Source organism: Borostomias antarcticus, assembly GCF_949987555.1.
Source record: "Borostomias antarcticus genome assembly, chromosome: 3".
Lineage (NCBI taxonomy): Eukaryota > Metazoa > Chordata > Actinopteri > Stomiiformes > Stomiidae > Borostomias > Borostomias antarcticus.
In genome coordinates, this window is record NC_140236.1 from 18,363,887 (window position 1) to 18,386,925 (window position 23,039).

The 23,039-nt window shown below is 53.5% G+C and overlaps 3 protein-coding genes across 3 annotated transcripts in view; all 3 read right to left on the minus strand.

Moving 5' to 3' along the window:
* Window positions 1–6,075: 6,075 nt before the first annotated feature.
* On the minus strand, window positions 6,076–15,616 carry adnpb (activity-dependent neuroprotector homeobox b; the record flags this gene model as incomplete). The annotated part of the gene is made up of 4 exons (XM_084436069.1): window positions 15,559–15,616; window positions 10,659–10,775; window positions 9,427–9,519; window positions 6,076–9,081 (listed from the first exon to the last, which is right to left on the minus strand). The coding sequence occupies exons 2-4, from the start codon at window positions 10,764–10,766 to the stop codon at window positions 6,076–6,078; spliced, it is 3,207 nt and encodes a 1,068-aa protein (XP_084292195.1). The 5' UTR covers window positions 10,767–10,775; window positions 15,559–15,616.
* Window positions 15,617–16,416: 800 nt separating this feature from the next.
* dpm1 (dolichyl-phosphate mannosyltransferase subunit 1, catalytic) lies at window positions 16,417–21,177 on the minus strand. The gene is made up of 9 exons (XM_084461784.1): window positions 21,035–21,177; window positions 20,673–20,772; window positions 20,492–20,525; window positions 20,289–20,365; window positions 19,173–19,198; window positions 18,748–18,843; window positions 17,419–17,487; window positions 17,118–17,232; window positions 16,417–16,698 (listed from the first exon to the last, which is right to left on the minus strand). Exons 1-9 carry the CDS (start codon window positions 21,163–21,165, stop codon window positions 16,594–16,596), a joined length of 753 nt encoding a protein of 250 aa, XP_084317910.1. The 5' UTR covers window positions 21,166–21,177; the 3' UTR covers window positions 16,417–16,593.
* Window positions 21,178–21,445: 268 nt separating this feature from the next.
* Window positions 21,446–23,039, minus strand: part of LOC311329828 (collagen alpha-1(XX) chain-like) — a 99,567-nt gene continuing 97,973 nt past the window's right edge. The window contains exons 41-42 of the mRNA XM_084461757.1: window positions 22,787–22,948; window positions 21,446–22,433 (exon numbers count right to left, since the gene is read on the minus strand). Of these exons, the coding sequence (XP_084317883.1) occupies window positions 22,405–22,433; window positions 22,787–22,948 (191 nt within the window). The 3' untranslated portion in view covers window positions 21,446–22,404. The remainder of the gene's footprint in view (window positions 22,434–22,786; window positions 22,949–23,039) is intronic.

Sequence of the window (23,039 nt, forward strand, 5' to 3'; positions counted from 1 at the left end):
TCTCCGGTTCTCATACCGTTACCGCCGTTACCATTCCTCGCCACATCGCTGACCCGCTCTGCGCGTGACGCGTCACGCACCCAGTAAACGGGCGCCTGCGTGTGCCCACCTCCGTCCGCACTCCCGGCACGCGCGCTCGCTCCCGCTGGTGTTTAGAATGATATCAAACTTTTCCCTCGCTGTCATTTATTTACCTCGATGCAAATTCGGGTGTTGAGAAAGATAGATGTCTTATGAGGCTGTTTCTCTATCTGCCTGCAGTGTCCTTGTCCTATTTATTTCCCTTATATCGCAATACACATTGAATTTCAATTCAATTTACAATCATATGGTTTTATTGCCATGGGAATAAGTACAATTAAATATATACTAAAATAAGGAGACTTGTAATCATTTCCTAATTCTACATTCACCTGGTTTAGCAGTTTCTGGTATCCTTTTATCTTATTAAATAGCACCATCTTGTGGCCATTTGGTGTTAAAGCAGATCTAGACTACGCACTCCGCAAGTCAGTTCAGTTCCGTGTTCTCTGGCTGGCTCCACCGACAGTGTAGCCACACTCGAGAGAACGTCATGATAAACATGGTTGATTTTATTCCTGCAGGGCAGTCTTACTGATGGTTTATGGTCAATGCTTGGTCTAGCAGTTGTTTCATCTCCTTGGTGCCAGGGGACAGCCTCTCTCCCATAACCACAGATGATCTCATGGTTTTTAGTAGCTTACAATCTGACACTGGGGGCAGCACAGAGTCCACTGTTCTCCAACTGTAGGGGGCGCCAGTAGCTGCTCCGCTGACTCACCATCACCATCACCACCTCCCCTCCCTCCCTCCCTCTATTTGTCTGTCCCTCCCTCCCTCTATCTATCTGTCCCTCCCTCCCTCTATCTATCTGTCTGTCCCTCCCTCCCTCTATCTGTCTGTCCCTACCTATATCTGTCTGTCTGTCCCTCTATCTGTCTGTCCCTCCCTCTATCCGTCTGTCTGTCCCTCCCTCTATCTGTCCCTCCCTCTATCTGTCTGTCCCTCCCTCCATCTGTCTGTCTGTCCCTCCCTCTATCTGTCCCTCCCTCCCTCCCTCTGTCTCTGCCTACCTAGCCCCATCTGTCTGCCTCTCTCCCCCTCCACTCTGCTCCCCATCCCCCTCCCTCCCTCCCCCTTCCTCCCCAGCGCTCTCTTCTCTTCCTGTCGCTCTCTCCCTTCCCCTTTGCCCTCTCTCTCCACTCCAACCAAGCCCTTCATCTGCCTCCCCCTCTCTCTCTCTCTCTCCCTCTCTCTCTTTCTCTCTCCTTCCCTCTCTCTTTCTCTCTCCTTCCCTCTCTCTCTCCCTCCCTCTCTCTCTTTCTCTCTCCCTCTCTCTCTCCTTCCCTCTCTCTCCCTCCCTCTCTCTCTCCCTCTCTCTCTTTCTCTCTCCCTCTCTCTCCTTCCCTCTCTCTCTCTCTCTCCCTCTCTCTCTCCCTCACTCTCTCTCCCTCCCTCTCTCTCTCCCTCCCTCTCTCTCTCTCTCTCTCCCTCTCTCTCTCTCCCTCCCTCCCTCCCTCTCTCTCCCCATTTTCCCATCTGTCTCACTGCCCCCCCTCCTAGAAAGACTGCTCAGCTCTCTGGCTGCTCTCCTCTCAGCACTGCAGATGAGGCCTCCACCTCCCCTCTCACTCTCTCTCCACCTCCCCTCCCTCTCTCTCTCTCCACCTCCCCTCCCTCTCTCTCTCTCTCTCTCCACCTCCCCTCCCTCCCTCTCTCTCTCTCCCTCCCTCTCTCTCTCTTTCTCTCCCTCCCTCCCTCTCTCCCTCCCTCCCTCTCTCTGCTGCTGGAGCCCATTGTCTTCAGTCTTACAATCCTCCAGCTCAACCCCTCGCCGTTCCCTCCACCTCCTCCCCCCCTCCTCCCCCCCCCTCTCTCTCTCTCTGTTGTTCTCTCTCTGGGTAGTGGGGAGTTCTAGAACATTCAGGTGGTGTGAGGTCACCTCCTGGGATGAAACCCTTGCTCACTCCACAGACAGACAGACAGAAAGCAAAGCAGACAGACAGGCAGACAGACAAAGAAGCAGACAGACAGACAGAGATGCAGACAGACAGACAGCAAAGCAGACAGACAGGCAGACAGACAAAGAGGCAGACAGACAGACAGAGAGACAGACAGAGAAGCAGACAGACAGAGAAGCAGACAGACAGACAGACAGACAGACAGAAGCAGACAGACAGACGGAGAGACAGACAGAACTAGAGGACTAGAGTAGAAGCCAGGCAGGTAAGGTGGGAGAGACTAGAGAGACGAGGGGGAACATGGATGAGAGGAGAGTGTATAAACAGGGATGAGAAGAGGATGACACATGTATGAGCAGGGATGAGAGGGGGATGAGAGGATGTATGGACAGGACTGTGCTCTCAGGATGACCTTAGTCCTTGGTATGAACCTACAAGGTCAGCACAACCTCCAGATATAACCTCCACTGTTATCCCAACCACACACACACATACACCCACAGTACACACACATTAGCACGCACACACACACATAGGCACACACAGACACACGCACACACCACCACCACCAACCGTAGCTGACCTGTTTAAACCCTTGTAGTAGCGAGTGTCTGACACCGGAGGCAGCACAGGGCCACAGCCCTTGTCCCACTCTAGGGGGCGGCAGCAGTGACACTACCGCCATTACACGCTGCTCACTGTCTCTCCTCCCCCCTCCGCTCACTCCCCCACACACCCTCCCCTCCTCCTCCCCCTCTCCCTGTCTCTCTCTCTCTCTCCCACCTCTCCCCTCCCCCTCTCCTCCGTTCTCTCTCTCGCCCACCTCTCCCTCTGCCTCCCTCTCCCCTCCCCCTCTCCCTGTCTCTCTCCCACCTCTCCCCTCCCCTCTCTCCCTCCCTCTCTCCTCCGTTCTCTCTCACCCACCTCTCCCTCCCTCTCCCCTCCCCCTCTCCGTCTTCTCTCTCTCTCTCTCGCCACCTCTCCCCTCCCCCTCTCTCCCTCCCCCTCTCCTCCGTTCTCTCTCTCGCCCACCTCTCCCTCTGCCTCCCTCTCCCCCTGTCTCTCTCTCTCCCACCTCTCCCCTCCCCCTCTCTCCCTCCCCCTCTCAGTCTTCTCTCTCTCTCTCGCCACCTCTCCCCTCCCCCTCTCCCCTCCTCTCCCTGTCTCTCTCTCTCGCCCACCTCTCACTCTCCCTCCCCCTCCTCTCCGTTCTCTCGCCCCTTTCTCCCTCTCCCTCCCTCCCCTCTGTTCTCTCTCTCTCTCCCACTTCTCCCTGTCTGCCTGTGCTTCCCTCCCCTCCCCCTACCTCCTCTCTCTCTTGCTGACTGTTCTCTCTCCTCCCTCCCACCTGCCCCCAATATGTCTCCCTCTCTCCTGTCTCTCTCTTCCCTGCCTCTTCTCCTCCCCCCATCTGTCTCCCTCTCCTCCCTCCCGCTCTACCCTGTAACCCCCCCCCGTCTCTCCCCCTGAAAGAGAACACTGCTCAGCTCTCTGGCTGCTCTCTCCTCTCAGCACTGCAGATGAGGCCTCCACCTCCCTCCCTCCCTCTCTCCACCTCCCTCCCTCTCTCTCTCCACCTCCCCTCTCTCAACCCCCCTCTCTCTCTCTCTACCTCCCCCCTCTCTCTCTCTCTCTCTCCACTCCCTCTCCACTAGGCCTCAGACCAGCCTCCCCCTCTCCCCTGCCACTCCCTCTCTCCTCTGCGCCTCATACCAGCATAGCAACACTGAGCAGCCCGGGGGGGGGGGGGGGGGGGGGGGGGGGGGGGGGGGGGGGGGTGCTCTCTCTCTCTCACACACACAGGGGCAGTTTCCCTCCATCTTAGCTCTGAACAGGCAGGATGACGAGCCGTGGTTCAGAACTGTAGCTCCCAGCTCAGCTCAACCACCTCCCACTTATGAATGTGGCGCCATGGAGAGGAGAGGAGGAGAGAGGAGAGGAGGAGGGGAGGGGAGAGGAGGAGATCTACTGAGAAGCTGTGATGTGTTTGGGTTCTGGATCAGATACTCAATCTGTGGCTCCTAACATCAGATCATGATCACACTCACCAACCAGTAGCATCTCCTGCTAGTCTGGAGACACATAGGTCCTTTCACCCGCCGGTGGGAGGACTATAATGAGGTCATCTTCAGTGACCTGCCACACCCTCAAAATCTCTCTCTCTCTCTTACTCACACAAACACCTTTGGCTGAATCCCTGAGGAGAGACAGGATTTGAAGACGTCAGGTTGTCCTGTGATGGTGCTGGGCTGTTGGCCAGATCAAACCTGTGGAGTGGCTTGTGTGTTTCTATATCCAACACTGACAGTCAACCGACGACAAGCCTGTTAAAAACCTGCAGTGTCTTGATTGGATACTAAGCTTCTAGAGAAGCACGCGTCAGTATGATGGTGAAATGGACCAAATCAAACCAGAGCGCCAGACGGGTGGCTGGTGGCGCCCGATCATGAATTCCTTCACCAGACTCATTTCAACAGACCTGCTGAAGCAGAGGAACGCTACACCACCAGACTTCACCACAGAGGACTTGAATCGATCCGACACCTGGATTGTAGATGTGAGAATGTTTGAGGAGCCACTGCTCCCAATATACATCAATATGCTTCAATTTGACTTTTACTCTTTGACATCCAGTTAATTTGGACGCTTTCATACAGTCTTTTCAATCTTTCTGAGTGATTGAGTTGAGTTGACCAGCTCTTTCACACCGCACTGAGAATAGTAGTTGGCTCTGGGAAAGGAGGGGGGGTCACCTAACCCTAACCTGCCAACAGGAAGAGGAGGGCTGAATGAGGAAGAGGGCCTGAATGAGGAAGAGGAGGGCTGAATGATGAAGAGGGCTGAATGAGGAAGAGGAGGGCCTGAATGAGGAAGAGGGCCTGAATGAGGAAGAGGGCCTGAATGAGGAAGAGGAGGGCCTGAATGAGGAAGAGGAGGGCTGAATGAGGAAGAGGGCTGAATGAGGAAGAGGAGGGCTGGATGAGGAAGAGAAGGGCTGAATGAGGAAGAGGAGGGCTGAATGAGGAAGAGAAGGGCTGAATGAAGACGCAGACTCAGACAGGACCAGGGTAGCGGTGATAAGCACGATACAGCACTTTATTGTTCATAAATGCTTAAGTGAAAAATAAAGCAAAACAAATACACATAAATTGAAGATCACAAATCAAACGCAGACAGAGTCCTATCACAGCTCTGTCACAAGGGGAATAAGAACAGGTCAACGCAGGGAAAAGAGACAAAGCAAGAACATCTACGCTAGAAAGCACCGGGCCACAGTTCAGCGGAACGGACCTTTAACTCGTGAGAGAGAATTAGAAGAGAAAGGAGGAAACCAAAATGATTTACTGCAAATAAGAAAGTAGAATCATACCCAGCAGAAAAACAAAAGCAATCGATTATGTTCATTCTCATTTTCTTTGCATTTTTTATATATAGATATATTATCATTTAGCAAAAATGCTATGGTTTTTGTTATAAAAAAACAAACATACAGAAAATACCAGCCACCAAAGCAACACCTATCATCTAGCAAACCCATGGAGAACATATGATGCTAGTGTGAACAGAGACTAGCAGATCTGTTTCAGAGTATATCTACGCCTCTCCTGCCCACAGGTCTAAAAGACTGTACACATATACAATGGCTCGTCCCCGTCGACAACCGTGAAAAATTAGGGATTTTCTAGTTTCTCTTTTCAGCTTAAAAGCTAGTAACTCGTTATAACTCAATGTCCACAATGATATGAGCACTGTTCCTTAAAAACAACCACGGAACATCTGTACTTAACTGAACTAGAAGGCAGAAAAATCAAATCTATTGTTTGGTACATCTGTTATTTTCACTCTTCCATCATTTGAGAGGAGCGGTTTAAAACTCTGTACATGGATCGTAGGATCGTAGCTGCTAGAGACAGTTGGCCTTGTGAAGAGACTGGTGGAGTCTGGCAGGACGGTTCATGGAGGAGGAGGAGGAGCGCCCCCCCCCCCCCCCAGCACATCCAGCTCAGCAGTTCAGGTGAGGCAGACTTGTTGGCATGAGTCCGATATAAAGTCTCTCTGTGTATGAGTGTGTGTGTGTGTGTGTGTGTGTTGGTCAGACCCGCTGCTTGCCGAGTGGGGCCCTGGTCGTGCCGCGTCCCGACTGTTCGATCTTAGCGTCGCCCCTGCCCTCCTCCTCCTCCTCCCCCTCCCCCCCCTCCCTCTGAGTCCCTGCCCCCCCCACTGGGCCGTAGCCATTCTCTACATGCACCTCCTCCTCCTCCTCCTCTTCATCCTCCTCATCCTCCTCCTCGGAGCCAGACCCGTCCTCCAGGTCTGAGACAGACTGGGGCCCCGCCTCTCCCTCCGCCCCCTCAGCCAGACGCTCCTTCCCCCGCTCCTCCTCCTCTCCTCCCGTCTCCTCCTCGCTGTCTGAGTCTATGGCTATGGGCTCGGAGGGGATGTGCGGGTCTCTCTGTGGTAAGGTGCTGACGATTGTCTTGTTGTTTTGGTCTCCCTTGGCGGCGGCGGTCTTGGCTCCGCCCCCTGTTGGCACACCCTCCCGCGGAGTGGCGACCTCCTCCTCCTCCTCCTCCTCCTCCTCCTCACCCCCGGAGCCGTTGGCGGCTTTCTGCTCCTGGAGGCGGCGGAGGGCGTGCTCTGAGCGGCCCCGGCAGGTGCTGGAGGTCCTCCTCCCGGGTGGCGCCGCGCCCCCCTCCTCCGTGGCCTGGCAGACGGGGGCGGAGCCCTGGGCGAAGGTCATGCGGTGGGACAGGCGGCTCAGCTGGTGCATGTTGAAGCCCAGCAGGACGCTGGCTCGCTGGCCCTCGCAGCCCTTCAGGCACGTCCGGCGCCGGTTAGTGAAGTGGGAGGCGATGTCGGACTTCCAGAGCCAGAGGCTGGCGGCCAGCTTGTCCACCTCGCGCCGGGTGGGGTACGGCTCGCGGTTGAAGTAGCGCGTCAGGAAGGCCTTCCGCGCCTCGTACGACTCGTCCTCGTGGCCCTTGGGGTCGAGCGCCAGGACCACGGGGTCGTCGGGGTCCTCCACGAATGCCGCCGGCCCGTTACCGCCGGCGACGCCCCCCTGCTGCTGCTCCCCAGGCGCCGGCTTCCGCCTCTTGGGGTCGGCGGGGTCGCTGAGCTCGAAGCCGGCCCTCTTGAGGGCGGTGCCCTGGGCCTGGGCCACGCGCGGCGAGGGGGCGGGCCGGCTGTCCTGGCCGTTGGGGGTCTTGCCCACGCCGCGGCAGTGCACCAGGTGCAGCGTGATGGTGGAGGCCGTCATGTTGCTGGTGTACACGCCCAGGCAGTGGATGCACTTGTAGGTGAGCTTCTTCTCCACGGGGTGAACGGTCTGGATGACCTGGTGGCGCTCGCGCAGGTGGTGGGCCAGCGCGTCCGAGATCGGCCCCTTCAGGATGGAGAAGCAGAGTGGGCACAGCGTCTTGCCCACGTCCTTCTTGTAGGGCACGGCGGCCTGGGGGGCGGAGCCGCGCGACGGGGGGGCGGAGTCGGGCGAGGAGGAGTCGGAGGGCAGCTTGGGCGGCTGCTGGGGCGCCGTGCGCTTGCCGGTTTGCGGGGGCGTGGCCCCGGCGGCGGCGGCGGCGCTGTTCTGCGTGGCGTGGAAGGCCACCGACTCCTCGGGCGCGTCCCGCATGTTGTAGGTGGTGACGATGAGCTGGACGTTCTTGGGGTTGCCCTGCTGCAGCGTGAGGTCGAAGGTCAGCGGCGAGTCGGTGCGCGGGCCCACGGCCTGGTCCGGGTGCGCCAGCCGCATGTGGGCCACCATCTTCTCCACGTCGTTGAAGGAGGCGCGGCAGTGAGGGCAGGACAGGCCGTGGATCAGCATGTGGTTGAGCAGCGTGTCGCTGGGCAGGTAGCGGTTGCAGTACAGACACTTGCTGGTGAAGTTGTGGATCTTCATGATGTAGTTGGCCACGGCCGGGACCTTCTCCGCCTTGTGCTCCTTCTCAAAGTGCGAGCTGTAGACATTCTCGGGGAAGAGCTCGTTGCAGATGGTGCAGATCTTCCACTTCTGCGTGTAGGACGTCCCCAGCGCCGCCGCGCCGCTGCCCTTCTTGGCGGTGACGGACGCCACGGTTGTGGCGGCAGCCTGGACGCGCGAGGTCAGCTGGGTGGGCTTGATCGTGGAGGAGGCGGCGCTGAGCAGGGCGGGGCTGCGCAGGGCACCGCCGGGGAGGAGCTGCTTCGCCGCCTGCGACTGCTGGGGCACTGACACCTGGGCGTTGCCCGGCAACGTGATCCGGACCTGCTGGCCGCCGATGGAGAAGGACTGCGTGGTCCCGGGCTTCAGCCCCAGAGCGCCCGTCTTCAGGCCGGACAGCAGGCCGCCGGACCCCAGCCCCGCCTTCGGGATCACGATGCGGCTCAGCTGCTGGGCCGTGAGGGGCCGCACGCCCGCCGCCGTCACCATGGCGCCCTTGGGCGTGACCCCGATGACCCCGCCGCCCTTGTCGCCGCCCACCTGGCCCTTGGAGGACACCATGATGACGGGCTTGGCCCGCGGCACCACCACGTTGGTGTGTCCGATCATGGCAGTCACCTGGTAGCCGATGCGCTCGTGGTCCTCGATGACGTGCTGCACCAGCGCCTCGTAGGTGCGCGGCACGAACAGGCAGCGCTTGCAGTGGATGGTGTTGCTGTTGGCGGCGGCGTCAGGCGCGGTCCCGTTGGGCGTGGCCCCGGCCTTCTCCCCGGGCCTCAGCAGGTATGGCTGGGCGGCGTGGGAGAAGTGCTCCCGGTAGATGTGCTTGCGCACCACATTGTACAGCGGGTCGCGGTACGTGCACTTCTTGCAGTAGTAGACCGCCTGCTCCACGCTGTCCCCCGGGCGCTTCAGCACGCCGTCCTTCAGCACGCCGGCCATGCCCCCCGCCACGCCCGCCCCGGGGCCCTGCCGCACCACGCTGTTGGGCATGTGGAACAGCTTGATGTGCGTCTCCAGGGTCTTCTTGTTGCCATTGTAGGTGCAGTAGGGGCAGTTGAGCAGGATCCGGCTCTCAAAGTCCTCGCTGTGGACGTTGCGGAAGTGGCTCTTGTAGGCGGAGAAGAACTTGGAGGAGAAGGGACACCCAGAGCAGCAGAAGGGCTTGGACCTGTAGTCCTGAGAGACAGAGACAGAGGTTAGGACCTGTAGTCCTGAGAGACAGAGGTTAGGACCTGTAGTCCTGAGAGACAGAGATAGACAGAGGTTAGGACCTGTAGTCCTGAGAGACAGAGACAGACAGAGGTTAGGACCTGTAGTCCTGAGAGACAGAGATAGACAGAGGTTAGGACCTGTAGTCCTGAGAGACAGAGACAGACAGAGGTTAGGACCTGTAGTCCTGAGAGACAGACACAGAGACAGAGGTTAGGCAGTCCTGAGAGACAGACATGGAGGGCCTAGGACCTTGTTGATGTTTTCCAGTGTTAATGCTAAATAAGGTGTGAGGTCATGTGACTGACTGACCTGGGCTTTGGTCAGGGAGGGGTCCCACATACACACATCCTCCCAGGTGGTGTGCTTGATGTAGAACTCATTGGGGACAAAGTCTTTGAAGTCCTGAAGGGAAGAGCAAAGCAACACTCAATAATCTATCATTAAATATAATGATCAATAGCTAATGTTTTTTCAAAACAACTGAACATTTCCTTTTGTTAGGGCAACAATTTTGCTCGGCGGAATTGAGGGAATGATGCTTCGTTTTGAATAAATGTTAATATTTTACATTGCTGTGTTTATTTTACACTAATAGCTGTAGTAACCGTTGTATAAAAGCAATAAACCACGAGAGGCCGTGTGTTATAGTGATTTTATAACTCTGCTTCGTGTCGTCCTAACAACGCCCCCTAGCTGTTATAAAAACACTATAACACATGGCCTCGAGTGGTTTATTGCTTAATTATAATGCCCCCCCCCATCCAACTCTATATCGGCCCGGGGTGCAGCCCGGGGAAAGAAAAAACTAATGTACAGGACAACATTTAAGATGACAATTACAAACAACCACCTGACATCTGTAACAGGTCTGTAACAGGTCTGTAACAGGTCTGTAACATCTCACCAATAACCACATTACAGATTGTCTAGTTGAGTGATTGACTGGTTGAGAGAACTTCTGGGTTCAGGCTGTGATATTCAGACAGACAGCAGTTTGTTTTCCACCTCCTTGGTCAAGCTGTGATATTCCTGGACAGCAAATGGGAATCCGGTGGAATTGTGTGCAGGGAGGACGATGGGCTCGTGGCGATAGAGGCCAACTGGACTCTGATTGGTCACTGATGGCAGCTGTCCTCTTTTCCAGTATAGCTCACCTGCCGGGAGCCCATCTGGCTCCCAGATTCACCTGCACTTCCTCCAGGATAACTCTCCCTTCACAGACCTGGCTAGAGAGTTCCTTCTCCTGGTGTTTCAACAGAGAGAAGGACTACAGGGGCAGTAGTACAGGGGCAATACTACAGGGGCAGCTGTAGCTCAGTTGGTAGAGCGGGTTGTTAAATGATCAAAGGGTCAGCGGTTCGAATCCCAGCTCCGACTGTCCACATGTCGAAGTGTCCTTGAGCAAGACACCTAACCCCAAATTGCTCCCAATGAGCAGGTTAGCACCTTGCATGGCAGCTACCGCCATTGGTGTGTGTGTGTGAATGGGTGAATGAGAGGCTGTTGTAAAGCACTTTGAGGCTGGTAGCAGGGTCCCTCACCTCGATGTGGTCTTTGCAGTACTCCAGGCCGATGTCCCCAAGGACGCGCTTCACGTTCTTGCGGGCCTTGCGCAGGCTCACCAGGTTGTTCACGGGGAGCTGGAACATGATGCACACCTGCGGATCAGACAGGGTGTGTGAGGAGGTGTGTGTATGAGGTGTGTGTGTGTGAGCAGGTGTGTGTGTGTGTGTGTGGAGCAGGTGTGTGTGTGTGAGGAGCAGGTGTGTGTATATGTGGGGGACAGACAAGCGAGCAGGTAAAGAGGTGTTTGTGGGGTGAGTCACAGCTTCTGCAGGTAAAGTCAGGTTGTGTTGGCATACTGTGATGCACGGACACACTGCAGGTGAGGTGATTGGAGCAGGTGAGGTGATTGGAGCAGGTGAGGTGATTGGAGCAGGTGAGGTTAGACAGGTGTTTGAGCAACAGGTGAGTTTTTATTGATTTGTTTTGGTTTTACTGAATGGGAAATTGTGAAGCGTTGATTGAGGAGAAGCACAGAGTCAGTCATGAGCAGCACCCTGGATGCTCTGAGGCAGCACTGGGTTGAGTGCCTTGCTCAGGGGCACAACAGCAGGCAGCCCCCCAGGCACCAGTTAAGATCCAACCTGGTCAACCTTCTGACCCACTCATCTACTGCTCTAACCACTGGGCCACCTACCCCCCTGAACACTACCCCTACCCCCCTGAACCTTACTCCTACCCCCCTGAACACTACCCCTACCCCCCTGAACCTTACCCCTACCCCCCTGAACACTACCCCTACCCCCCTGAACCTTACCCCCCTGAACCCTACCCCCCTGAACCTTACCCCCCTGAACCTTACCCCCCTGAACCTTACCCCCCTGAACCCTACCCCCCTGAACACTACCCCCTGAACCCTAACCCCCTGAACCCTACCCCCCTGAACTCTACCCCTACACCCCTTGAACCCTAACCCTACCCCCACCCACTCCCCCTGAACCCTACCCCTCACCTACCCCCCTGAACACTACCCCTCACCCACCCCCCCTGACTCTCTACCATTACCCCCCACCTACCCCCCCTGAACCCTACCCCTACCCCCACAGGTGTCAGAGCAGCAGGTGAGCTTGGACAGGTCATACAGTCATCATACTAAGTCCCATCAAGGGGTCCAATACTACATCAGAGTACTAGGGCTACTGCAACAGCACAACTAGACAGAAGGGACAGAGTAGGGAGAGACAGCAGGGAGAGACAGTGGTGAGAGACTAGAGAGAGAGAGATGGCCACCACATCCAGGGCTCCTGTCTGACCCTGGTTCTACGGTCAGCCCCGTCTGTCCCTGGTTCTACGGTCAGCCCCGTCGGTCTCTGGTTCTACGGCCAGCCCTGTCTGTCCCTGGTTCTACGGTCAGCCCTGTTTGTCCCTGGTTCTACGGTCAGCCCTGTTATCTTAGTCAAAGACAAACCAGTGTCAACACTGTTTTAGATGAGGTGAAAGCCCTTGTGCCCACCGAAGGCAACAGGTCGAGTACCCCGACACAATCACCTTTGACCTTTAGTACACCCGTCATGACCCTTAACATCCACCAGCAGCTCAGCTCCTCTGATCTGGGCCAGGCTCTAAGCTACACCCGGATCATATACAGTCACCTTCTTACTTTGTCTCCTGTCATCCACTCACACCGGTCTGAAGGCCTAGGATGAGCCTCTAGACTAGGTTCAAGGTGATTCATCTGCCAAACATAAATCTGAGATCCCACCTGAATGAGATCCTAGCTGTCCAACTCAACAGAGACAGGGTGGAGGAGAGACATGAGGAGGAGAGAAAGGAGGAGAAAACATGAGGAAGAGAGACAGGGTGGAGGAGAGACATAAGGAGGAGAGACAGGAGGAGGAGACACAGGAGGAGGAGACACAGGAGGAGGAGAGACAGGAGACCACATCCGTCAGAGAAACAGACCCAAGCTATAATGAGACATACTCAGACCTAAAAAAAACAACAATCCTCTTTGTAATCCTCTATGGAGGTCATAGGTGGTCTATGTGGGTCAGAGGTCACTGTTAACATGATGACCTCATGAGGGGACAGGCAGCTGGACCCCCCCAAACCTTTCACCCAGCGGGGGTCCGCTCAGGCAGGAGAGAGAGTGGTGCAGAGGAGGGCTGTCTGTCGCTCTCTCTGCATTCCTCCCTGTCTGTCTGTCCGTCTGCTTGCCTGAGAGTACGCTTCCTCCCCTGCGTTCTCCCATCGCCTGTAGATGGCGCTAGAGAGCACATCTGCCTGTGTTATATAAGCCTCCCCAGCTCTGCCTGCAATCATGGAATGGCGCCTCCTATTGAGTCAGCAGCACAGGGCCAGCGCTTACAATATGTCTGCAGTGGAGGGGGGAGGGGAGGGGGAGGAGAGAGAGAGGAGAGGCGAGGCACGAGGAGATGAGGGGGAGGGGAGGGGGAGGGGAGAAGGAGACGAGGAGAGGGGGAGGGGAGAGAGGCGAGCTGAGGGGGGGGGTGAGGGGAGGGGGAGGGGAGAGAGCTGAGCGAGGAGCGAGGGAAGGGAGAGGGAGGAGGGGGGCTGAGTGAGAGGGGAGGGGAGAGGGGAAGAGCTGTGCGAGGAGAGGAAAGAGAGGAAGAGGGGGGCGGGGGGGAGGGAGGGAAGAGGGGGGCGGGGGGGAGGGAGGGAGGGAGGGAAGAGGGGGGCGGGGGTGAGGGAGGGAGGGAGGGAAGAGGGGGGCGGGGGGTGAGGGAGGGGGGCGGCGGGGGGGGGGAGTGAGGGAGGGAGGGAGGGAAGAGCAGAGCAGAGGGGGAGGGAAGGGAGTGAGAGGAGAGGGAAAGGGAGGGGAGGGAGAGAGAGGGTGGCTGTCTGGCAGAGAACAGGCAGTCTCTATGGTTGAGGAGAGGAGGAGGAGATGTAGGCCCGGGCCTGGCCTAGCGTCCCCCTTCTCCCTGCCCCACTAGGACCAGCTGCCCGTTCTCTGACTGGGCTCCTGCTGGGGTCAGTGAAGATGATGATACTACGACTGATATGTCCTCCTAGCCTCACTTGAGTAGTCACTGCCTGGGAACTTGGGAAGGTGTTGACACATACAGACGTTTGGTCAACTGAGCCCTTTCCCCTTCACAAAATGACCCCTCAGGTCCCATCTCAAGGAAAATATTGTCCCATACACAAACAAATGGAAAGGATAACGTTAGACGGTTGGGACTTTTGATGGGAGTAACAAAACCAAGGCTTTTCAAACCAAGTCGATAGCGCCCTATCGTTGGAAACACTGAGGTTTGAGCAGAACTCTTCTTGAGAGGAGGTGAAACTAGTGAAACACAGGAGGCAAGGCCACTTGACCGACTGACATCACTTGTGCGCTTCCGTGCTCTGCTCACCGAATCAACCGTGCGATGTGAGAGCGCATCACACGACCCGGTGTCACCTATTCTCATATAGCCTACTAGACGAGTCACTGAAATGGCTATAATTATAGCACGTGTAAAAAGCTAATAATGACTTATACACTTTGTAAACTTATAATGTAAAATGTATACAAGATTAGATTACAAGAGTTTAATACAAGAGTTAGGTGTTAAAGGCGGACCTGCTAAGCAAATAACCAAGAGGCCAGCCAGCAAGTTAGCACAAGCTAGCCCACTCTCATCAATGTTTAATAAACAAATACGGCTAATTTGGGTTTATACGTAAACGTCAGAGAAGCTACGGTACTACAGTCTGCCAATCTCAAATGAAACTGGCATAACCCATTGACAGTGAAAGAGTTAATGATATCTATGCCTTGGATCAACATCTCTGGCTATCTTACGGTTTCCAGCGGCGGTGTAGCTAGCTAGAGAGCAGCTGCTCTGATCACAAAGGACACTCGCTCAACACTAGTGCTAGCTAAGTTAGCATGCTAACGTTAGCTAGCCAGTAGCCCCTCTCCAGCTGCCTGGCTAAGTTAGCATGCTAATGTTAGCTAGCCAGTAGCCCCGCTCCAGCTGCTTGGCTAAGTTAGCGTGCTAGCTAGCCAGTAGCCCCGCTAGAGCCCAGTCGGTAGGTGCCGATTCTGTTCCAGAGACCACCCCACTACTCAAGTTTGGCAAGCTAAGCTACAAATGACACGACGCTGATCGACAACTTGGATTAATAGCGAAGTGAAACATTCCTCAAAATCATTCCTAACACAATTTGCAATATAACAATGAAATACCAACAACTGTTAGCTAGCGCGCCAAGACAAGGTACATGACAAGGTAGCGTTGACGTTTAGCTGGAAAGAGTTTTCGCCTCTCGCCGACCTAGCTAACGTTAGCCTAGCTAGAACAACGCATGTGAGCTAGTCAGCTAGGCTAGCTAGAAAGGTTCTTAAAGCTGGGTACGATTAGGAGTGTACCTGGTTTTAAAGTCCGCTCCTTGCGTTGGAGTAAATTATATCTCTTCCGATCCGTGGGGAGACGATGCGTCTCCCTCTCTTCTATCCCCCAAAATGACCCACCGGTCCGGGACTAACCGCGGTGCCGTCTACTTCCCCAGCGCACAGGGAGTCAGACTCCTCTCTCTAGCCGACCCGGGGACCTGGGTGTCCTGCTCCCTCTGATCGGCTCCTACCGCTGAAACTCATCTAGCTGGATGAACCCCCAGGCAGGCCGAGTGCACTGACAGAGGAGAACGGTCCTGTGAGTGGAAATACTGCGAGGGTCCCCTCATCCAAAACGTGACAACTCTCGCCTTGATTGTTTACTGATAATACCTCCTCATCTCTTCACTGGTACCAGACAGACAATACATGAATACCCCCCCAGCTTAGAAACTGCCCTATCCAAAATGGCGCAATTGAAAGGGCGGAAGTGACATATGTGTTTGATTAGCATAAAACCCTCATTGTGAAATCCATTGACTCCAGAGTTAATTAGTCCAGTAATCAATTAAATTAATTAATTAAAGGCTTACCGACGATCTGTATCTGTCTGTCGGGCGGGTAATGGATGTCTCAGGGCCCGTCGTCTCTGTGCCGGAGGCGCCGGGGTAAACAACATGAGTGTGTTATTATAGCACTTGACCGACAGCAGGCGCCCTCCCGACTAGCTGGAGTGGTCATGAGCGCATGCGCTACGTGACTACATCTGGCGCCGTCCCCTGCAGAGGGTGGATGTATACAGTGCCTCAGTACTCACTCACACTGCCTCTGCACTCGGAGGGCTATCTGGGAAAAGCCAACAGTAGGTGGCGCTGTGCTGTGCTAGCTCTCCATTGTACTAAACTCACCGGGACTACTTTCCTGAGCAGAGGCTGGGCCAGCTCAGAGCCCGTCAGTCCTGTTACATCCCTCTGGTTCTGGGCTTTCTGGGGGAGGAGGGAGGGGTGGCTCATATCATAACTACATTTCAATTTTTGAAATTAGTGACAATGTGAGGTTTTAGATAGCCTAGGGGACATCTTAGTGAGGCTATCTAGACCTTGTTCTGCATGTCTGGGAGGTCATTTCCCCTGAGCAGTGACCATGTACCATCAGCAAAGGTGGACTGGCCTAGTCACCTCAGGTGACCCCAGCGAACAAAGTGTTAATAATAACTTGTTGAATGGATCACAATGAGCCATCTATGGCATGGGCATCATTTCCACTGTGTGTTGTGGATGCATCTATCTATGTCTATGAGTCCCCATCTAGACCATCTATACTAGCCCACCCAGTATATAAGATCACAACTGGCCATAAGATCATGGGAGAAAACACAATGACCCAAACTTTTGGAAACATGTTACTACTGTATTTATTCTTTACAACAATCACAATTCTGAAAACACTGAAACCCATTCAGAGACCTCTTGGATGTAGGGTGAGCTCTGCTTGACTGATTTGCCAGTTATTCATTTACAGAACATTTCACTTGAACGACTCTGTGATATTGACACCAGGGACAGAGACTGAAAGAGCAGAAGAAGGACTTGAGATGTGAGTGTGTCCTCCAGAGTCCGCCGCCTTCGTCATGTGGTGGCGAAGAGAGTGAGCAGTCCTTTCAGGAAGGACACAATCTCATTCCCCCCCAGTTTGGATTCCCCGTACACCCGGTCCACAAACGTGATGGGAACCTGGGGAGAGAGTGGAGAGTGAGATCAGTCACACTGCTGCATACTGGGGGCCAGAGCATTACTGAGACATACACACTATCAACCAACCCTACTGGGGGCCAGGGCATCACTGAGACATACACACTATCAACCAACCCTACTAGGGGCCAGGGCATCACTGAGACATACACACTATCAACCAACCCTACTAGGGGCCAGGGCATCACTGAGACATACACACTATCAACCAACCCTACTAGGGGCCAGGGCATCACTGAGACATACACACTATCAACCAACCCTACTAGGGGCCAGGGCATCACTGAGACATACACACTATCAACCTGGTTAAGCGTTGGGTTAGGGGACAGCTAGTTGAGTGTTAGTGGAGGGCTATCTGCTCCTCTAGAGGTGCAGCAGCCTTGTCTCTGTGGTCCCACCTCCCCGACGGTGTAGTGGAGCTGCCTGGCGCGGACGATCATCTCCATCTGGAACACGTAACCTCTGGACACACACCTCTCCACCAGGCTCTCCAGAACCTCCCGTCTGTACAGTCTGACCGTCACCAAACACACATACCATGAGATTAAACACTCACACACACATTTATATTAAACACAAAAACACAGATAGAGGGAGTTTACACACACACAAACACGCACACGCACACACGCACACACACGCACACAACAAGTACATAGAAGGTCCTCTTTGGCTCAGTGATATTCATTTACCACTGACCTGAAGCTGCCAGTCAGGTCTGAGGCCCCGGGTCTCAGCAACACCTGGGTCAAGAAGTTAGCTCCCCGACTGTAGGAGACAGAGAGACGTTAGCTCCCCGACTGTAGGAGACAGAGAGAGACGTTAGCTCCCCGACTGTAGGAGACAGAGAGAGAGAGACGTTAGCTCCCCGACTGTAGGAGACAGAGAGAGAGAGACGTTAGCTCCCCGACTGTAGGAGAGAGAGAGACGTTAGCTCCCCGACTGTAGGAGAGAGAGAGAGACGTTAGCTCCCCGACTGTAGGAGACAGAGAGAGACGTTAGCTCCCCGACTGTAGGAGACAGAGAGAGAGAGACGTCAGCTCCCCGACTGTAGGAGACAGAGAGACGTTAGCTCCCCGACTGTAGGAGACAGAGAGAGACGTTAGCTCCCCGACTGTAGGAGACAGAGAGAGAGAGACGTTAGCTCCCCGACTGTAGGAGACAGAGAGAGATGTTAGCTCCCCGACTGTAGGAGACAGAGAGAGACGTTAGCTCCCCGACTGTAGGAGACAGAGAGAGACGTTAGCTCCCCGACTGTAGGAGACAGAGAGAGACGTTAGCTCCCCGACTGTAGGAGACAGAGAGAGAGAGACGTTAGCTCCCCGACTGTAGGAGACAGAGAGAGAGACGTTAGCTCCCCGACTGTAGGAGAGAGAGAGACGTTAGCTCCCCGACTGTAGGAGAGAGACGTTAGCTCCCCGACTGTAGGAGAGAGAGAGAGACGTTAGCTCCCCGACTGTAGGAGAGAGAGAGAGAGCAAGGAAGGGGGAGGGGGAGAGAGAGGGAGGATGGAAAGAAGAGAGAGGAAGGAAGAGAGAGAGACAGAGGAAGAGAGAGATAGAGGGGGGGGAGGGGAGAGAGAAAAGGGAGAGAGAGAGGGAGAGTGAAGGGAGAGAGAGAGAGAGGGGAGAAGAGAGAGAAGGGAGAGAGAGAGAAGGGAGAGAGAGAGAGAGAGGGAGAGAGTGCAGAGGGAAGAGAGGGAGAGACAGAGAGAGAGGGAGAGACAGAGAGAGAGGGAGAGAGAGAGAGAGTGCAGAAGGAAGAGAGAGAGAGGGAGAGACAGAGAGAGAGGGAGAGACAGAGAGAGAGTGCAGAAGGAAGAGAGAAGGCAGCAGAGGTTTGTCACATTAGTCTTGTAAGGGTCTAACGGTTCCTGTTGTGTGTGCGTGTGTGCTTGTGTCTGTGTGTGTGTGTGTGTCTGTGTGCTTGTGTCTGTGTGTGTGTGTGTCTGTGTGTGCTTGTGTCTGTGTGTGTTTGTGTGTGTGTGTCTGTGTTTCTGTGTGTGTGTTTGTGTGTGGCTGCGGTCACCTAATAAGTTTTCTGCGCAGGTCCCAGCCGTATACTCCCCCTCCTCCTCCATATCGAGTACCAGCCACCAGGTCAAACCCTCCCTCTCTCTGCTTCCTGGAGGACGAGAGACATCCACACACACCAGGTCAAACCCTCCCTCTCTCTGCTTCCTGGAGGACGAGAGACATCCACACACACCAGGTCAAACCCTCCCTCTCTCTGCTTCCTGAAGGACGAGAGACATCCACACACACCAGGTCAAACCCTCCCTCTCTCTGCTTCCTGGAGGACGAGAGACATTCACACACACCAGGTCAAACCTCCCTCTCTCTGCTTCCTGGACGACCAGCAGACAGTCAGCATCCACACACACTGGCCAACACATTAGAACCTAACAGATCAACTCATATGCTGTCTTCACGGATGAATGGAATTACACTTACTCTATGAATTCTGGGATGAATTTAGGCTGCAAGCAAAGAGAGAAAAGAAAGTTAAATTGCAGACATTGAATGAAGATCATATCTCTGTAGACTGTGATGAAAGACTAGCTCACAATCAGATTCACATTTGTCACATGTAAATGGTACAATATACAGTGAAATATGCCTGCCTATTGTACACTGTGCCATTTACATGTGACAAATCCATCTGAATCTGGCTCGGTCCATTAAAATCCATCTGAATCTGGCTCAGTCCATTAAAATCCATCTGAATCTGTCTCGGTCCATTAAAATCCATCTGAATCTGGCTCGGTCCATTCAAATCCATCTGAATCTGGCTCAGTCCATTAAAATCCATCTGAATCTGGCTCGGTCCATTCAAATCCATCAGAATCTGGCTCAGTTCATTCAAATCCATCAGAATCTGGCTCAGTCCATTCAAATCCATCTGAATCTGGCTCAGTCCATTCAAATCCATCTGAATCTGGCTCAGTCCATTCAAATCCTTCTGAATCTGGCTCGGTCCATTCAAATCCATCTGAATCTGGCTCAGTTCATTCTCAACCTCTGAGAAAGTGACTGCTTGGGACAAGCTAGGGACATCAACTCTGATAACGGCTCCAGAAGAGAGAGATATAATCATCTATATTTAACCAGGGATGTCCCGTTAACATTACCATCTATTTCACAAGAGAGGCATGGCCAAGAAGGGCAGCAGTCCATACGCAGGTTCAGACAACATACTACTCACATCAAGACAACAGTCAGGCTCAAGGTGCAATACCATGGACTTTACAGTGCCTTTAAATTCAGTGACAGTGACCAGGTCCTGGAGTTTAAGCCCATTCTGTAGGCTTTCCAAGCAGATGGTGCAGAAAACATACAGGCCTTCTTTCCCAACTCAATGTGAAGTGTAGGAACGGTCATAAGCATAGTGTCCTGAGACCGTGTTTTAGGGACAGAAAGACAATACATGACAGGGGAGTCATTGGGACATACCAATGACTAAGCCACCGTATAGACAGAGCAGCCAAATGACTTTGGAATACTAAATACAGTGTTGAGTGACGGCTCTACAGTTTGGACCAAACCTCAGCTCCATGATTCTCTACTCACATGGTGGGACAGGTCGGCGTCCATTATAAAGACAAAGTTCCCAGTGGCATGTTTGATGCCGTGGATGTAGGCCGTGCCTGTAGAAACAGAGGGATGTTACCGTGTCTACCTACGTGATGTGGGTGTTAAGAATACTCTGAATCCAGATACAGCACAGGTCTAATTTCTCGGCTGATATGGAGCATCTACCAGGAGATACTCACCTAGTCCTAGTTTCGTCGCTCTGGGGCGAAGGAGCTGAGATTAAAAGACAGGGCAGTGCAGAGAGACAGTAAGACAGACATGGTTACATTATGTCACCAGGGCCAGACGTGTCTCATTGCAACATGTTGTAGTAGCTGTGTTTAGCTGTGTGTAATCAGTCATGCTTTATCCATTACTAACGATCTTGTCCTCTCCGTAGATCTGCTGCAGTTGCTCTGCCACCTCCAGCGTCCCATCAGGGCTTCCATCATCGATGACGATTATCTCGTAGTTGTGTCCACTGTGTACAAATATATCAAGAACATTAAACTACCAACACAAAGAACATTAAATGACCAGCCACAATGGAACCATCGGCAGGCTGACAACTCGTCATAACCGTTGTCGAGATACTGGACTTCTCTCCAGCTGGGAAAGTTCTCTAATTCTCTTGCAGGTGGTTAGCAGTTGGACTAAGCTGACAAGATCAGTCAGATTTCAGGGACAGCTCATCACTAACAAACCCGATCCGCTAGCTTCCGTAACGATCGGAAACAACCCACCTTTCACCGAGGTATTTCACCAACAGCCAGATGATCAGAGGAAGATTCTCTCGCTCATTGTAAGTGGGCAACAACACTGAGTATTTATCTCCATCTCCCCGGCTTTTCTGCGAACCTTTTCTGCTTGACATGTTGACTTTTCTTGTACCGGAAGCGGTTGTTCAGGAAAATAGCCACCGCTACAACAAGTACTGGATTGAACAAAGTTCCGTGGGGTACTGTCGCCAGGTGGCGCTCATGGCACAATAACTGCAGTGGCTAGCAGACCAGACAATGAAAAGTTGACAGTATGAATGTTAATATGTCGGGGACGCCAACTTTTTGCACAACAAAAGAATAGTCTGTTTAAATGGGATTTTATTAACAATCGATTATCTTGGTCAAACATTATTTCTCTCTCCCTCCCCCACACAGACACAATGAGAAGGTTGGAGAATGTGTGACTGAATTCCATCACAATACTGGTCACTTACAAAAACGAAAGAAGAATACTATTATGTAAACATGGCTTTTCTATATGGCTAGATACACTGAGAATAAACAATACCATATTCAATATACATTTACATAATCCATACATAGCTACAGAACAGAACACACTCTCACAGTATAGTCACTTGTTTGAAACAAGAATAGTGTTTTTACACAATTAAATCTTTGGATTTTGCATTTCCTTGAGGCAGTTGAGGTTAGAAAGCTAAAAGATTAGCATAAATGTGAGTGTAGTACTGAGCCACCTATGAGGGCCCAGTATACCTGACATGTGACACATGTTACAGTGCATGAATACAAAAGTCATGAGCAAAGTCAGTAACATAATACAAACATATTTTCAGTATGAAGTTGGTAATATTCCTCAGTACAGGACAGATGCTCCACAAGAAACATATCGTAATTGTTCTTAGAAAGTTCTACAAACATCTTGGTCCTAATCCAATACTAATGTGTCTAAGACAAAGATGTCTTTTTCAACAGTTTTTCGCTTGTTTGAAAGTATTGCTTTCTCTTCTCCGTGCCAGCTGGAGCCTGTAACTGGGTCCAACCTGCCAACCACGCTCCTCTGTGGCTCTGTGGCTCTGTGGCTCTGTGTCTGTCTGTCTGTCTGTCTGTCTGTCTGTCTGTCTGTCTGTCTGTCTGTCTGTCTGTCTGTCTGTCTGTCTGTCTGTCTGTCTGTCTGTCTGTCTGTCTGTCTGTCTGTCCGTCTGTCTGTCCGTCTGTGTCCCCCTGTGTCCCCCCTGTCCGGCCGTCAGCTGCAGAGGACCCAGACACTGGCAGAGGAATGTTAGAAACAGGAAGGACAGCAGCTGGACCTCACTGATGACCTCACTGATGTCCCACCTGAACCTGGCCTCAACACATCGCCTCAACACTCAGGGCTGATACCCGAAATATGGATCACCTAGAGAGAGAGAGACAGAGAGAGAGAGAGAGAGAGAGAGAGAGAGAGAGAGAGAGAGGGAGATAGAGAGAGAGACAGAAAGAGAGACAGAGAGGGATAATTAACATTCATAGCCAACCTGTCTGAGGCCTACTTCTCTAACAGCCTACCTGTCTAACAACCTACCTGTCTAGTAGCCTACGTGTCTAACAACCTACCTGTCTAACAACCTACCTGTCTGAGTCCTACCTGCCTACCTGCCTACCTGTCTAGCTGTCTAAAGTCTACCTGTCTACCTGCCTACCTGCCTACGTGTATAGCTGTCTAAAGCCTACCTGTCTACCTGCCTACCTGTCTAGCTGTCTAAAGCCTACCTGTCTGCGGTCGTGGTCCTTGGCAGCCCCCGCTGCTGTCACACGCCCCCGGGGGCCCGATCTCTCCCAGCTGCCCCGAGGCCCCGGCGATACCAGGAGGCCCCGATGCCCCGTCCTCCCCCCTGGGCCCGGGCTCACCCAGCCTGGCCTCTCCTGGAGGACCTGCACACACACACACACACACACACACACAGGTAACTGAGCCATCCATCACACAAGCAGGAGTGCTGCTGAGCTGTTGAGCCCTGTCAGT

Excerpts from the sequence above, each read along its gene's own strand:
- dpm1 (XM_084461784.1), bottom strand. The coding sequence starts at position 21,165 with ATGTCAAGCAGAAAAGGTTCGCAGAAAAGCCGGGGAGATGGAGATAAA. Across the intron at positions 20,526-20,672 it reads TCTACGGAGAGGACAAGATC|CTCCTTCGCCCCAGAGCGAC; the intron begins GTTAGTAATGGA and ends TTTTAATCTCAG. Across the intron at positions 17,488-18,747 it reads CTGCGCAGAAAACTTATTAG|TCGGGGAGCTAACTTCTTGA; the intron begins GTGACCGCAGCC and ends TGTCTCCTACAG.